The 18059-nt window shown below is 36.6% G+C and overlaps 1 protein-coding gene across 1 annotated transcript in view; it reads right to left on the bottom strand.

Annotated features, from left to right (window-relative positions):
* Positions 1-6502: 6502 nt before the first annotated feature.
* LOC105363973 (uncharacterized) overlaps positions 6503-18059 on the bottom strand; it is a 58070-nt gene continuing 46513 nt past the window's right edge. The window contains exons 9-15 of the mRNA XM_011501797.1: positions 16650-16823; positions 14103-14528; positions 12323-12690; positions 9977-10601; positions 9023-9158; positions 8834-8947; positions 6503-7146 (exon numbers count right to left, since the gene is read on the bottom strand). Of these exons, the coding sequence (XP_011500099.1) occupies positions 6698-7146; positions 8834-8947; positions 9023-9158; positions 9977-10601; positions 12323-12690; positions 14103-14528; positions 16650-16823 (2292 nt within the window). The 3' untranslated portion in view covers positions 6503-6697. The remainder of the gene's footprint in view (positions 7147-8833; positions 8948-9022; positions 9159-9976; positions 10602-12322; positions 12691-14102; positions 14529-16649; positions 16824-18059) is intronic.

The raw sequence follows: 18059 nt of genomic DNA on the forward strand, positions 1-18059 counted from the left end.
GTTTACTTTTTCTTTTCTTTTTTATCTTTTTTTTTTTTTTTTTTTTTTTTTTTTTTTTCATTATTAACCATGTTTTCAATTAATCCACAGGAGATTTAATAAAATTATTTACAAAGATTATAAGCACATTTTACTTACATGTTTGCTCATGTTTTATTGCTCATACCCTACATTTCCCTGTTTCTTTCATATTCATTAAATCAATTAATGATAAAATTGCTTTCTCCGTAATTTATCCTTTTTGGCCCTGTTTATTGTTTATTCGTAATATAAATGTCGAATTATTTGTCGTAAAAAAGGGGTGCGCGAACGTTCGTAAATAAAAAAATGTAGTTCACCGTTATTTAATAGTAAGTTTACAAGAGTATTTAGAGTTATGGAAATTTTGTAGTGTTGTGAGTCTAGTTAATGTTAGAGTTGAATAAACATTAAATAAATAAGGTGCTAATGTAGGGCGAATCATAAATCAGTGATTAAAATTACTTTCAAAGTTTGCCAACGGATTCACCTGGATCTATGTAAATATTAGTTTGCCACGTTATTCACCTTCATTAACGTCCAAGACAAAAGAATTAATTCGAAGCCTTAGTGAGGGAATTTTAAGTGAAAAGCAGTAAAAAGTCTCCTCGAGCAACAATAATTCAATTACCCAAGTATGCAGCTGGCCTATTTGCCTTTAATCCTCCAAAATAAATAATATGACATTAATAAATAATTGCGTGCTCATTCATGGCTCTGAATCTCTTAAGCAACTTTTTTTTCTCCGTTCATTTCTGTTTTGCTTTGTTTTCTGATATATTAATAACGAACGCACAAATGACTTTCGTTAACATCAATATAATTTCAATTAATTAATCAAATTGCGAATGAATAAGCACTTTTCAAATTAGTGGTTTAACATTGTGTTTTTAATTTACCAATAATAACAACCGTTCGTTCAATCGTTCAATCGTCTAGAATAAACTAAATAAATCATCGAGTCAACAAAATGAATCAAAGGGCAATATAATGTAATATGCCAAGTATAAATTTTCTTATAAGTCTGTTGATTACCATTTCTTAAAAGAAATTTATAAAAAAAAATATAAAAAAAAAAAAAAAAAAAAAAAAACAGATAGACAACTAAATTAATAAATGTTCTACATACGTAGGTAGCAATTTTTCTCGATATACCCCGTCTTAAAGTAAAAATGTCGCTTCAACGTTGAAAATATACATATCTTTAATAAACATTATATTAAATGATATTTAAAATCTTCATTATACAAACACGACCAAAGTTTTTAATTCTTATTGTTATAAAATGAAGCATTGCTAATATGCATCAAAATATTAAGTTATTTAGTCAAGATTGGATTAGTTCATTAATGAAATTATATCGTTTGAGAAATAAAACATTCAAAGAATAGGGGATAAGCTAATGTTTCGATTACTTATTTACATAACGTAAAATTATATAAGTAAATAAATTTATATTTGTAACACATTAATACTCGGATATACATTATATAAATAACAGTTATTAATAATAAGAAAAAGAAAAGCGTGCAATTGAAAATCGTTCGAATCAGAAAATTGAAATAGATATTATCCAACCTATATATATATATATATGTATATATATATATTTTGTATACATGTAACAAAAGCTTAAGAATTTTAATTGAATTATTGATATATTTTTAATTTTACGCATTGTTTTTAATATCAGTTGTTTATCTCTTTTTTTTTTCTTTTTTTTTTTATATAAATTTTTAAATAATTGTGTTTTCTTATAAATTACATTCGGTTTATGAGTAACGAAAAAGCTTATAATAAGAAATAATTGAATGAAAAATAGATTCGATTTTTCATTAATTTTTTATTGTATTCAATGAAATCGTCTAACTAGGGCAGTCCTTTTATACATACACTCCCATTTTCATTTATAATTTGAGTTGCTTATCAGTCTCGATGGGTTAACAAGTCAAGTTACAACATTACCGACATATCTACAATATCATAAAGGGCATTACGCAGATGTACACTTACATTTCTTTTGTTTTTTTTTTTTTTTTTTTTTTTATTGTTTTTCATTGTCTTTTTATTGTTTATTAGCCCAAGGGTACTTGAAAGGATTCAAAAAAATTTTGTAAAGAGATGACAGAGAGAGAGAGAGAGAGAGAGAGAGAGAGAAGATAAAATAGAGTAACATGGTAGGAGACTTAACATCAGACGATGGTAATACACATACACACACATATAGCCTTCGCGGAATATATAAGCATAATTGATCAATTCTCTAAAAAAACCAATTGTCTCTTTGATCATGACATTCAAAATAGTTTTTGTTTTGTTTTGTTTTGTTTTGTTTTTTGTTTTTAAACAAATGCAGATGTTAATAAACAAACAATTGGATTGTTTTTAAAAACTATATCTTCAAAAAGAAGTTTCTGATAAGATAACATAAATACATATAAATATTTATAAATTAAGTTTAATTACTTTTTATTATTATCTCAAATATATAAATACAACGAATGTTAATATACATAGGATAGTAACAATATTAATGTAATATCAATAACTGTATATCTTAGTGTCTTTATCTAAACGATTACTCAAAAAGATTTAAATAGACCAATAGTAAATTACATATCAATTAACAATTAATCATCTCATTATATTTAACAATAAAGATTGTAAAAATGCAGATGGACAATTAGTTCTTAACACTTTTGCTCAAATGTTTATAATTCCTATCTAATCTAAATGAATCCTTCAATTTATATGATATTTATATACATTGGACATGTTATTTATAATTTGAGCACTAACGATTTTACTATATTTTTTGATAATAATACAGGTATTGGAATAAATGTATACTGTATCAGATAATCATGAAATAATGAAAGAAATTGATTACACATTTTAAATGAGCATATAGTAAGACATTGGGTTTCTCGAAAGTTGATCAACTTTTGATTTTGGTCAATGTTTATATATCAAGTAAAACACTATACTTCCATGTTTAATTATTAACGTTATACATTAATATCAACTTTAAAAAAAATCATAATTTTATTCAATAATTAATAATACTTTCTCATCTCTCACCCTTCCACTATTCGCAGAATCCTGCTTTTAAATGACCAAACATTTCACTTGTTTTCTATATATTTCTATTGTCTAATGTTCTAAGGCTACTAAATAAACATTTTTCTTCTTCGAGGTACTTCTTAATACATCGATGATAATGATGATGATGATGATGACGACTACCACGACGACGACGACGACGACGACGACGATGACGAGAATGATGATGATGGTAATGACTAGAGGTAAGGTTAGTAAAATGTGTTTATTATAAGCCATTTTATAAAATGATTAGCGGCATTTAATATTCTCATCCTAGCGTTTATGTGATAAATTGTATGTGGTAAAGCTTTAATGTGCAAGTTAATTATAGTTATTGCACACAATGATCATACACAGTTTACGTTACCTTCCGTATTACGTTTTTGTAAATATCTTTTATTCTTTTAATTATGAAAAACAGTTTGGTATTTTATAAAATATTGCAAGATTTAATTTATGTATTTTTTCCACTATAATGCATTGGTGAAAATTTCTTATAATTTAAAAGTGTATCTTTAAATCTTGCACACGTGGTTCTTATAAAACGGTATTTGATTTTCTTACAAAGCATACCGCCTCATAATTAATATTATTCCAAATTCTAATTACTATCTAGTGTGATTGGAACTGCAATGGTACCTTTTAGACCGTTATTCTGATTTACTTTTTATGTATAATATATGAGTTTAGTAGCTACTCGACCAACGACAATGTAAGAAACATTTTGCCAATACTTTTACATTAAACTTGGGTACATTTAATACAAGATCTATCATGTGGTAAAATCGATTTCATCTAATGTAAAAGAATTATTTAAAAAAATTTCACTAATACACACGAGAAGTTCTTTCTAATGGAAGTGCAAAATTTTCTAAACAAGCCAATTAGCCAAGCTAAATTATAATCTTAGATTGTTGCTTAACTGTTATTTACCAATAATGTCCTTTTACACTAATCAATAAGTCTTGGATCTTTAATGAATATTGACCAATTTCATAAAGTTTTCAAGCATTCCATTTAAAAAATTGTCAATTTTATTCAACTTTTTAACGAGTTAATTTAATTAACTTAATTAATTTTACTATTATGCATCGTGATAAATGCAAATATAACGAATTTAACGAATATAAGACAAATAATTATTAATAATAATTAATATATTACTTGAAATGGTTTGACAAACTACTTATGTTTTCATAATATTTGGCTACGCAGCCCTGTAATTTTTTTCTACCAGTCTTGTTCCTTCTTGGTACCTAGGTATTATAATTTTTTTTTCTATTTACCGTGAATTGATCATTTCTTTATGCCTTTTAATCAATAATATTAATTATACGATTACGTAATCTTTACACTTTTAATTCTAATTTAAGAAACTTATTTACATTGAGCAAGTGTAGCTATGAAGATGTTAGATGCAAATCCAATTGTTTCAAATGAACAAATATGGCACACATAAATTTGGCGTGCGCTATGCACTTATTCGTAATCAGCTCGCGTAATTTTTCATGGGAAGACTCGTGAAGCTTGATTTCTCGAATAATATTGTTTGATATTTAGCAAGCTTAATAGAGACACCAAAATCTGCTTGTCATATTACGTTAAACACATATGTAATACACGCATATTCAAAGCAATTTTTCATTAATTCGATAGTTAAGATTGGTCGCGAGGAAGCCAAATAGCGTCATATGTATAAAAATGATTTTTTATTGCAAATTCGTAAATGATATACTCAGTTGATTAATGAATAATTTTCGATTGAGTGAATATTATTCGTACAAACGAATGCTGCTTTTAAGACGAATTAATAAGTAGTGAAAATTTAGTGACCTTAATTATTAATTATTAAAGGTTCATAAGGATGATAGATTTCGTACATAATTATAATCGTAATCTCATGTCCTTGCAATTGCAATCGACTGACCAACAATTACACACCACGACGCAATTTGTTATTCCTTTACCCACGTATATCAGACTTTCATCAAATAAAGCAAAATAGATAATCGATCCCTCGTGTCAATTCCTCGCTATCTCATTACAATGATTAATCCAGATAATATGGAAAAGTCGAGAACTGATTGGAACTCAATGTGTTTCACGTAGGCGCGCATGACGAACAATTGCCATATCTTGATTATTACATTTGCTTATTGAGGCTATCATAGTTAACGATTAAGTTCACTCGCTCTCCTATTCCTTCAATGACGGCATTCCCTTGTCGATTGACAATTACATTAGAGATAATAGACTGCACACTTGTCGACGACCGCTGCGAATTCTCGTTTATTGTTCGTCGCGTACACGCACACACACACGCACACGCATACGTGAACATAGAAGTGCCAATATCGACGATCTACCAATTCGCAGAACTCTTTTTCTTTATTCGCGTATTGAAAGCAGCAGCAGCGTCCTCGTGTCTCACATAAAAAGCAAACCCACCGCGAACAGTGGCTTTGATATTGTCCAGAAAGAAAGAAAAAAAAAGTCGAAATAATAAAAAGAATAATAAATAAATAAATAAAGTAAATAAAGAGAAAAAAAAAGAAATAACATAATAATAAACAAGGAGCTGTGTGCAATGAAAGAGATGACATCTGAATATGAAGTTGTTTTTATTGTACTGTTATTCGGTAAATATGAATGAGCTTTAAAGAATTTCTTTCGCGTATCATTGGCAGGCAACAAATAACCATTTTAGAAAAGTTCTCTGCGTTCATCGTTCACGGTCTCGCTCCGTGTATCGATCGAGTTCGTATTTGTTTAGAACTCCGTAAGCCCGGAAGAGCTCCGACATATTAAACAGCAATAATTCCCCGTTGCCTTCCAATGGCACTGCTAAGTATTTGCTAAATGCTTATGATTATTATAATAATAAATTTTCTATGCACAATTTGGTAATTAAACGCGACTAAGATGATAAAATTTCGTGTTAAAGAGTCACGATTAATAATAATGATGATAATAATAATAATAATAATAATAATAATAATAATAATAATAATAATAATAACAATAATAATAACAATAATAGTGATGATAATAATAATAAATGATAATAATAACAATAATTATAATAATAGTAGTAATGGTAGTAGTAATCGTAGTAATAATAATAATAATAACAATAATAATAATGAAAACAGAATAATGCAATAAGCTAATAAGCTGTCGGTGAAAAGAAAGAAAAAAAATCTAACGTTTACGTTACACTAAAGCGAGGATACAGCGTTTTAAAAATGTTTACTAAATCGTGAGCTATACATGCGAATCTCAAATGATGAAACTTAGCAAATCGATGATACAAAAAAGATTAAACAAACAAAAAAACAAAACAAAAAACAAAAAAAAAAATATTAAAGGGGAAAAAAAGAGACACAATCTACATGTTTGTGTATAAAATAAAACACAGAGTAAATTAAATTAAATACTTAAATACGTAATAAAAGCGTAAAACGACGCTGGGTGGGTGAATAATCGAACCCCGTTATCATGTGTATGTACAGACGCACGCGCCGCAGGTTGACGCACAAGGGCGAAGAAGGCGTCTCGCGCAGGAGGGCCGTCCCTATCTATGTATGTAACGGCCGCTGAGGGAGAGGGCGAGCATGTCAATGGGCAAGGATCCTCGTCGCTTGGCTAGGAGAGGGGACGGGTCCGCGACGTGGAGGGCCTCCCGCTTGCTGGGGAGGTCGCGCCTCGACCTGGTGGACCAAGCACCGTTATCGTTGCCGTCGGCACCGCTGGCGAACATCTCGGGGCCGCCGCTGCTGCGCCTGCGCAGCAGTTTCTTGCTGCGACGTGTCTTCGTGGCGACGAGGCCACGGCCGAGGAGATCGCACGGCACCGAGCCCCGTCGGGAGCTCAGACCCTCCTGGTGCCCGAGTCGCACGAGTCCGATATTATTGCTCCCAGTATTGTTGTTGTTGGCGTTGCCGCTGTTGCTGTTGCCGTTGTTATTGTTGTTGTTGTTATTGTTGTTGTTGTTGTTGTTTAGGGGCCGATTCTCACGGTCATCTAGAATACAAATTTAATTATTAATATTTGTCGGAAATTTCGCAATGTGTTTGGTTTAAGGTCGAGGAGTCCGTTACGTATGCGTGCGTGTGCATTGTTGAGGATTGCGTGATTTTTTTCTCTTATGCGATTCAAAAATTATTCTTAGAGATCGTAGATTAACGATCATACGTCAGAGGGAGCAATATAATTTGAAATTATAATCAATAGGATGAAAGTTGAGAAGTGGACGGCATTTAATTATCTATCGAAATTAAGCTTTTTAGAGCATGTTTTTACTTAGATTATTGCGTCGCTACTGAAGAAGCTACTAATTGCGTTTTATATAATGGATTTGATTTTTCTTTTAATTTAACATATCAGAATTTGGTAGAAAATTAATATCTAATGCATCTAATTGATTTTTTCGTCACGAAGGACGTAAAAAAAGAATAACAATAATAATAGTAATAATAATAATAATAACAATAATGACAATAATAACATGAACAGGGTAAAAAATTATAAAATGAATTTTGTACTTTAATGTCATAGAGAAAGCTTTTATGTTAGTAATGTCAAAAATACTATTGAATAACCTATTAAATAAATTAATCATCCCCGATAATACAATTTCGTCATCATGTTTCATCGGCTCTTTGACATTTGCTGTAATATAATAATAACAACAACACAAAAAAAAAAAAATAATAATAATAATAATAATAATAATAATATATATAATAATAATAACAATAACAACAACCGCGACAATAATAATAATAATGCAAATTACGAATGATAGAGCCTTATGAATCGAATTTCAAAACAAACGTTCGTAATTCTCAAACAAAACAAATGTAATCATCGCGTATTACATAAATAAATAACAAATAAAATACAATGATTTTAAAGAATGTGGAAAATAAATATTAATCATTAGCAGGATTATGAATAGGAACACGAGAAGCTAATACTTAAAATCGTTCCGTGTATTAAAATTTATAAACTACGTGATAACTAAACGGCATTATTGCTTTAGCCAGGAATGTGCGGGACTTATTAAAAAAAAAAAAAAATAATAATAAAGACCGTAGTTAAGTTACGAGAATTAATCTTAAGTTTAGGGAAATCCATCAACTATCTTTAGACCTTCTTTAGACAGTTTTTAATAACACGAATAATATGCTGAATGCTCGCGACAAGTGAAATTTCATTGCAAATAGCGGACGATTAAATTTTGCTTATTATAATTAATGTGCTTGATCAAACTAATATAAATGCATCGAATTCGTTTCAAATTAGAAATATTCAATGTATGGAAGAAATGTATGTACCGAGAGCTTTAGGCGTATAAATATTAGGGAAAAGAGAAAAAAGTAACGGGCAGCTTAAGCGCTTTTATGTTTATTAGCGATGGATAATAATAATAATTGGAAAGTCGTGGGATCCGTAAAATTTGTGCGACGTCAAGATGTTTCGTAGCCAGATTATCAAAATCTTCCAAAACAAGTTCATTCGTATTCTCGTTGATCGCGCGCGAAAGCTCAAGTCACTCAATGGGGATCCCAATGAATCCGAGCCTCAACTCACAATAACAAACATTCTCAATCTCCTGAAGCTCCGAGTATTCATTCAATTGTAAATCTATCGGACGTAGAGGGGATGCCCGCGCTATAGGGAATAATCGATGTATATTTTGGCTTACCCGGATCCTGCGCGAGGTTGCCGATGAGATTGCCGAGGGCCGTCTCGTGAGGTAGGCTCGAGCGTCTCCTGCTGCTCGTGATCTTACCCAATCCGATCCTGTTGACCCCTCCATCTGTGCAAACAAGCGGTAATAGGTGAGCATAGAGAAGGTGTCGCTTGTTGGCGCTGGATAAGGACTTTGACTGACTTGGGTGGCCGGTGATGTCAGCGGGTACAGATCCTCGTCTCGAGTATGGCTCGATCGTACGGTTTATCGAGAGCGTGGCGTCGTCCAATCTGGCCAGGAGTCCCACTGGTGCCGAGCCTCTCCTTCTCGCCCAGCCCTGAAATTCACCCGATGAAGCTCCGATTGTCGTTGCTGCGCTTCATCATGATGATGTGAAGCCGCCGCTCCCGACGCGGCGCTTACGACGCGTCGCATACGCGGTGACTTTGCGAATTTTCCATTTTCCATTACCCGAACATTAAGGTTAAAGAATTTAATTGCTCCCGGTTAGGGCTTAATAGCCATTGGCAATTTCTCACTAAGATTGTCGCGAGATTTTCATGAATTTCAAAACAAATGCCCTCGTTACGTATTGTAGTATTGGACAAAGCGATGACGCTTCGATGTTCTCGGTTGCGCGAGCGAGCATTTTAAGCTACTCCCCGACCTACTTTGCCACGCGACTCTCACTCTACGCTCCTTTTTTAAAAGACAAAGGGGTAAATAATTAATTTATCTTAAGCCTTTGGAAAGTCGAAACATCCGACGTCCTTTCACGAGCATGCGTGAATGATTTCGTTCACCATCACTGGGAATAACGAAACGAGGGTGCAAAAGAAGCTAAAAGCTAAAAGCTGAAAAATCGTTAAATCGAATTGAAGTATTAATATCGACGAAATGCAATTGTAACAATGATGAATGATGCGTCAGGGCGGTATTTACAATTAACACGGGTAATTGTACCGTTGGACGGGGGAAACGTCGCGAGCTACGATCTCTGAAATAAATAATTTTTTATTTGAGGCGGTGTTTGGACTTTAGATTTTCCCGATTAACGTTAACTAAGAAGCTCCCGTTAGCTCCCTGGGAAGTCGCATCGCTCAACGAGGCAGAGTGGAATAACGAGAGGGCGGGGGTTGGATTGGTAAAGCCGACCTGATTGCTGGAGCGTCGGGCGGTAATAGCGTGCGAGCCCTTAGCGATCTCATCAATGAGCCTCGGGTCGACGTTCTCCTTCATGAGCTTGAGCATCTTGGAGCTCTTCTCGCGTCCGTAGTCGCCGTAGTCCCTCTTGTTACCGGGTAGACTCACGCTGTCGACGCTTCTGCGGGGCTCCCCGGTGACACTGCCGCTGCCGCCGCTGTCGCTCGAGGGTGTCGTGCTCGCGTGCCTCGGCGGCGAGTCCGGTGGACTGCCGATAAAGAAGACCTTGTGGCCGAGATCCGAGCCCGTGTCCTCCTCCTCCTGGGTGAGGGGTATCGTGGTGAAGCGGCGCCCTGAGCCGCCTCGGGCCTTGGATTGCGCGGGGGTCGAGTGCCGGCGTTGCTCGGCTACGGGCCGCAGGTGTCGCTGCTCGCCAGCGAGCTGCTGAGGCGAGCCCGAGAGGGATGATGAGCTGTCGGCCTCGATGAGTACCTCCGTACAGCACTGTGACATCTCCACCGTCGTCGACATGTAGCGCGTACGGGTGTAACTTTGGACAGGTGGGAAGGTCTGCTGGCGCGTAAGGGTCGACTGGCGCTGCGCCGTCGATTGTTGCTGATCCACCAGCTGCTGGTCCCTATACGTGGGTGGAAAAATACGGTGACCGTCCGCGTTATTTGTCTCTAAATGAGATATTAAATCCTTAAGCCCGTTTTATCGCGCTGTTAGACTGTTAATTTCGGTTGTCAATTCGGTGCGATGGAGCCAAGGGCAGTCAGAAGCGAAGGTTGGCTTTACGCAAAACGAAAAATCATGACGTTATTCGCCTGTTTAACGCTTTCGTTATTGCTTTGTGTAATGTAATGCTACGTATTAGGAAGAAATATCTACATAAATTTGTAACCTCGTTTTCTTTTAATACCTCATATGAGGGTGAAGGTGATTGTGTGTGTGTGTGTGTGGGGGGGGGGGGGGGGGGGGGGGGGGGGGGTGAGAGGACCCGGAGAGTCAGAAAGCAAATCAAATTAGAAAGTAATTTTTTCTTTTAATGAGACAGTTAATTTCTTATATGGATTCGCTATAGAAATGAAAAACTTTTTCCGATTAACAAGCTTTTAGATCAGTTTTTGTTGTATTAATTTACTCCATTTGACATGGCTGTTCATTACTGCTTGTACCCCCACCCCTCTCTCACCCTGCCCCAACTGGCTTTGATTAATTCGATAATTCTGAATAACGGCCTTGCTTTATTCTCCAAAAAGGGAAGTCACTTTTTTTTTATCCGTCTGCGATCTTTTAAATCATTAATTTATCTTTCTTTTTTTGCAAAAATGAAAATACATTTTTTAGTTTACTTAATCAACGATGGATTATCTGTATTATTATTTTAATATAAGCACTATCCTTACTATATATATATATATATATATATATATATATATATAATATTATTATCTATTATTTATAACTTCCAATACTCTTCTCTGTGGATATTAAAAAATGTATTATTATTGTTATAATTTTTATTTATTTTTTTTGTTTGTTTTAAGCGGGTTCTGTTGGCTACACACACGCCAACAAAAGAGACATACTGACATCTGGAAAAGTATCAAAATTTCGCGATGTTTAAAGGCTAGTTTTTCTTCTTCTTTTTCTCCCCCCCCCCCCCATCCCACACCACATCAGAAAACGACATTGCTTATAAAGTGCATTTTTATAATTTTTTTTCTGTAAAATGTAAGAGCTGAAATAAATGTAGTTGGTACAATTGATTTTAACGTCGTTTTCCTTATTTACAACGTTCGAGAAGAAATTTTAGTACATTTCAAATATTATATTTGAATAATTTCAATAATCGATACTCTCGTTTCCCATATTCCGATGGATTTTTTTTTTTTTTTTTTTTATTTCGTATTGAAATATAATGGTAGCATTATTGTAAAGAAATCCAGAGGCCCATTGGTAATCATATCCTCCGGTACGGTAATTTATAGAGCCAGAGCTTTAAGAAATTACCAATCTCGATAATAAGGAATTATTGCCGGTAATGTAATCTTTAGTAGTAGAAAATGAAAGGGCTAGAACGATTACAAGCCCTATTAGGTAAGCGCGTGCAAGCTCTTATGAATCAAAAGATTTCGTCGGAACTGAGTATTTATTGAGGTCATAGAAAGTAATATCTACATGATTAAATTTCTCCCTGTAAGGTATTCGCGTACCCGCTCGATAATCCACGCAGTCTTACTAATCCTAAATAAAGGTAGATAAATAGAGACCAGACAAACAAAAGAGAGTGGGAGAGTGAGATAGAGGGGACCAGGACGACAAAGAAGATTGATATAGTCTTTGTGAGCTTACCAGGGTTGCTGCTGCTGCTGCACGAGGCTACTGAGCCTCGAAGCCTCGAGACTGTTGGCGATACTGGCGATGCTCGTGTCAGGAAGGAGATTTTCCGCACTGACGGGCCTCTCGGGAGCCGCGGGCGAGCACGAGGTTGTGCTCGGCGATTGCTCCGAGCGATGGTAGAGGCTGCCGCGCGACGATAGTCTCGAGGGCACGAGAGCCACGCCACCCGGGAGACTTTCGCGACGGGCTGTCATCGAACGGGGCGCCAACGAAAGACTCCTCGTAACCCCGAGGGGTACGGAATGTCGACGACCCTCGTGACTCGGAGCCGGGAGCACGGGAACCGGAAGCTCCACGCTACCCGAGTCTTCTTCCGTGCCCTGTAATGGGGTGGAGGGGTGGCAGGAGGGCAGGCAGGATGGGAATGATGGTAGAGACGCGAGGAGATGAAGAAAATAAGAAAATGCGGCTTTAGTCATCGTTGGGTAAAGAGACGATCGGCGCCGGGTTTCAGAGCCAAAAACTTTTTCGCCCCGGACTTATCGCGATTGGCATTCTTTCTTCCGCGCCGTTACGTTTAATTTTTCCTCTCCCTGCGTTCGTTCTTTCGTTCGTTCATTCGTTTGCGTTCGTTCGTTCGGTTTTTTATCGCGCAAATAACGCGAGAAAGAAATTCGGGCTTACTTTGCTCTTTCTTTTAATAGATGGGTGTGACGCTCTTTGCAGGTTATAAATAATATTTATACGGCAATAAATAATCGTAAATAAAGCGACCGTTCGTTTACCACGGCTTATATCGTCCCTATTTATGTTTTTCTATCGAGTTTTCTTCTTTTAAACTTAGCCATTGAAGGGGAACGAACGAAGGCGAGCGATTAATGCACTAAGAATGACATTATTCTTCGGTATATCATAGCTACGCGTGGAGTAGGAATTTTTTTCGTGCCCAATGGACAAGATGACGGAATCTCGGAACGCGGACTAAAGCGCGAAAAAATATCACGAGATAACAATGCCGTGACATATCTATAGTAAGCGTGGGTTGAATTTTGTCGGGAGCCGTGTCTTCCTCGTCGTTGGCTTAAATCGCCGTAGCAAATTTAGTCCATATTTTCCTCGGTTTGCCGCACGTATAAACGAATGAGAGAAGTCCTTTCCTCCCAACGGTCACCGCGCTCTTTTACATATTTATATCACGGGGTACAGGGCGTTAGTACGTGGGCGTCTTTCCGTATTGATCGTAGCGAGTAGCTAAATGTGCGAAACGCATTTAATTTATAATGCCAGAAGGACATGGGCGAGAATAATATTGCCGGTATGGCGGTAATTATGGGCACTGGTTTCACGTTTATTCGCCGTTTATTGTTAAGCGACTTACATAATTCGTACGCCCGTATTTAGCGTAAAATGTCAACAAACTACTGATCGAACGGCGATCGGCGAAGTACGGCGAAGTACGGCGAAGTACGGCGAAGTACGGCGAAGTATGGCGAAGAACGGAGAAGGAAGCGTAAGCGGCGGCGGCTACTGCCACCGTACAGCGGCAAACCGGTTTAAGCGCAACTCAACCTCCTTATGAAAATCCGTTTGTCGCGCGAATGTTGGGCACGACGAATTCGCTGATGTGACGAGCGAGAGGGAAAAAATCGTGGTAACGCGCAAACTCTCGACTCGAGTCACCAAATTATGCAACGCGTTTCCCGCTCGCGATTTCCAAGCGGTTTTCAGCCAATGTGGCTTTTGTTAGTGACGCAGTCAATGGAGGCGCGTTATACGTCCCGGCGGCACTGACCTCGGATGCCTCGATGGTCTCGATCGCGGGCTCGGGCATCTCCTGGGCCGCGGTCTCCTGCTGTATGAGGGCCTCCCATTGGCGCTGATTAGCCCGCAGGTGACGCATGAGGGAGCGGCTGAAACCGTCGTCGAGGAAGCGATGCCACTCCTCGTACAGCGGTAGGACCACGAATTTGAAGAAGCCCGCCTGGATCTTGGGGATGCTGGTCGTGTGGCGATCGCACAATGCGGTCACGGGAAGATTCAACTGGCGCTCGTAATCGCCCTGGCGGAAGAACTCCTCGCAGACCTTGTAAGACCACTTGCGCGATATGTCCCAAGGTCGGCAGGGATTCGAGATGTCAGCGCACTTTAGCGCGATCTGGAGGATGAAGTGCCGATGCTCCGGATACTGCATGTCCAGCTCCCGATTGTCCAGATAGTTCTGCCGATGGGGGAGATAAATAAGGACACACGCCCACTATAATCATTTTTCATCCTGGTTATCACATTCTCGTTATCGTCTGTATAAACCCTCAGCGCCGTACCATTTATTATAAGATCGAGCGGCCAAGTTCTGCGTATTATGAGTCGGCGTGGCCGATATTTTACGTAATCCGAAACCATATTTTTCCATAGAAAGCCGGAGGAGAGTTGTCCGAGGGTTCATTTTTTACGCGCGACTAAATCTGGCCTACATCCGAACGAAGCTCGGGGATACGTTCAGCCATCAAACTCGTGCGAATACACGATTGGCGTCGTAAAAAACACGAGGACCGTTAGATAGGATATTTTTCGCATAAAATACGATTAGATATTATCAGGTGGGGGGGGGGGAGAGGTCTGGCAGACAGTCAAATGATGGCTTTCGATACTACGGGTGTCATAGTTCGTATCGATTACATAATCTATTATTTCACGACCCAATGATAATTAATTAACTCCATAAATGTGACAGCGTATAGTAAAATTAATGTCATATATTCTTTATTGATTGTGATCGTTGTATGCATTTTGTTTGGCGTAAATTCATTCATATAATAAATTATAATTACCATATAATTGTGATTAATGTTTAATACCGATGAGCCTGGCCAAGCACAAGCAGTAACGAAGATCTAGCGTATTTACATTCGATTATTTAGAAATTTATTTTTAATTTTTAAAGCAGCTATAAAAATAAATTACTTTGACAAATTATTTCATAGCCAATCGTCTTTGGCAATCTTAAATTTTACTCAAAGGACTTATTTAAACATTAATTTATAAGTCCAGAGGTACATGCAACAAGCAACAAAGTATTTATCAATCATAGTTTGAATTATGATTCTTTCGGACAACAAGTTTTATTGTACAATATTTTAAATGATGAAAATAGCAAGCGACCGATAAATATTCAGATAAATATTCATATTTACGATCAATAGAGTATGTGAAAATTTTAAGAAATCTGGATTTCATAATGAGCGACTTATATTCCTTAAAATAAAAAATATGTAATATCTTGAATATACGTACATAAATACCAACACACATATGCACAAATGCGTGTAGATATACGCGCGGACATCAATACACATGTGTATATTGATAATTTTTTATTACATATTTGTAATTAATATTTGTTGAGTCAAAAATTTATTTATTTTTTTTTTCTTTATTATTATTTATTTTTTTTTAAATTTTAAAAACATTAAAATTTTGCTTTTCTTCGTCTTTTTCTTTTTTTTTTTTAATATATATATTTTTTTTTTCTTGAACACATTTCTTTCGTTCTGGCCTAAAAATACTTCGTAAGGTCAGAACAACATTCGTGACTCGTAAGAGACACTATCTGATAAAGTATAGATGATTAAAGCCTGTCAGTGTCTTATTAATAAGATTTATCGTTGTTCCGAATTTTAATGCCCCCCCCCCCCCCCCAGTTGGATGCGAACCAAAGACTTTAACAAAAGAGGTAAATATGTACTTCAACATTGTTTCCAACAACTCCCAATTAATGTTCTGCTCTCCTTTGAAGTTTTCAAAGAGAAAAGCATACACTTTAGCGAATTGCCATTTAATAGCGTCTAAGTCTCTCAAAATAATGCAGGCAACAATAGTCGCGCTGATGCCAAACTAGCGGATGCTAAATAAAATGCACTGTATTTGCAAATTTAACGTCGAGCATGTGGAAATAATGAGAGCGCTTCATTCGATATCCGAGACACGTATAAGTTTTTAAGGGCGTTACATAAGTTAAACTTTCGTACGTTGCATTCGATCTGACGAAATTCAAACGTGCGAGGCATTGATTTACGATTGGCGAAGTGCTCGCGCAGATTTAAAACCGTCTTACTAATAATATTAGTGCGCTATAAATACTTATTTTAACGCTACTACTCATTCCTCGAACACTCTCGATACTCCAACAACAAATCAAGCGCCCACTACATCATTACGAAACACCTTTTTCATCGTTCACGCGAAAACATTGTGCAGCAGCAGCAGCATTAAGAGGGAGCTTTTACGCGTGTCAAAAGCACGGCTGTGTACGAGAGAGCCTGAAGCCTCGTTGTTTGCATACCTTGAAACGCATTAAAAATTCTTGCTGCCGCGTTATGTCAGTGGCGAGAATGAGAGAGCTGATGTGTCGCTGAAGCTCGGGCTTCACTCGATCCGGGAGCTGCTCCGAGACTCCGCTCTCCAAGAGACAGCCGACTGCCGACCTCCAGTGATGGTTCTCCAAAACCGATGTATTCTGAAACGGAGATTTTTAGAATATATGAGTGTGTGTGTGCGTGCGTGCGTGCGTGTGTGTGTGTGTGTGTGAGAGAGAGAGAGAGAATAAAGGTAAAAAAAAAACAAAATAAATAAAATTATGAGTAAAGAATGGGGAACAAGTTTGGGCCAAACGATTATCGACACAATTTATCGACTGCTTCGATAAAATTTTTGTTGGAAGTACATAAAGCGTTCAGTTACCACAAAGTCTTGACAATTCGTGTCAAAATAAGAGCGAAGAAGCGTATAATGGCATGAAGCATAATTTATATGCCCGCTTCCTTGTCTGTCTGACCGCGTGTACGCATTTTACCTTTGTCTCTCTTTTCAATTTTAAGAAAAAAAAAAAAAAACTAAGATAAAGAAAAAGAAGAAGAAAAACAAGAGAGAGAGAGAGAGAGAGAGAGAGAGAGAGAACAAAAGAAAAAAGCCTACTTAAATGCTTACAGCGTTACGTTATTTTCTATTATAGTATCGAGATACGATTGATAATTTCACTCTTCCCGAGTAGCGCCAATAAATATCTGCATTTCCACGTCATACGCTACTTTAAACACGAGAACAATAATTTAAAATAATGCACGTAAATTTATGAAATAAGTTTCGCAGATTGGGTTTGAAAACTAATCATGTGTAAAAAACTTTTAGACAGCTCACTACTTTCTGAAATGGAAAATGCTTCGGAACAATAATACCATTGATGTTTGTCGTACGTACAGAACGGACTTTGTAATCATTTCTGTTGACGTTTCTAGGACATTCTCAGCTTCAAAAACATTCGTATGTTTATGTCTCCGTGCCTCAACCAAACATTTATCAGTATCAATGCTGTGCGAGCTTGATCGAATTCGGTTCATTCTAAGCCCTTTCGTAACTCAAGGTACAATTAATGTCAATGGAAGACTAAATTTGTATTATGAATATCTACTATCCTTTAATCGCTATTCTACAATAATAAATAAGAAATCGTATTGTCATGCCATTCGCCCATTCATTCCCTCTTTACTGGATTACTGGAACATAAACGTCAAAGCCACTGTAAATACAATACCAAACTATTTATTAACCATTAATAATTAGGAAATTGCTTGTGTAACAGCATTTAATGCTCAAGTAAATGTAGGAGAGCTTGGAAAGGCAGAGAAATATGAAAAACAGCTATTTGTATATAGGTATTGTGCAGAAATGTAATACAAGATATTTTGGTGGCACG

Source organism: Ceratosolen solmsi, unplaced genomic scaffold, assembly GCF_000503995.2.
Source record: "Ceratosolen solmsi marchali unplaced genomic scaffold, CerSol_1.0 scaffold23, whole genome shotgun sequence".
Lineage (NCBI taxonomy): Eukaryota > Metazoa > Arthropoda > Insecta > Hymenoptera > Agaonidae > Ceratosolen > Ceratosolen solmsi.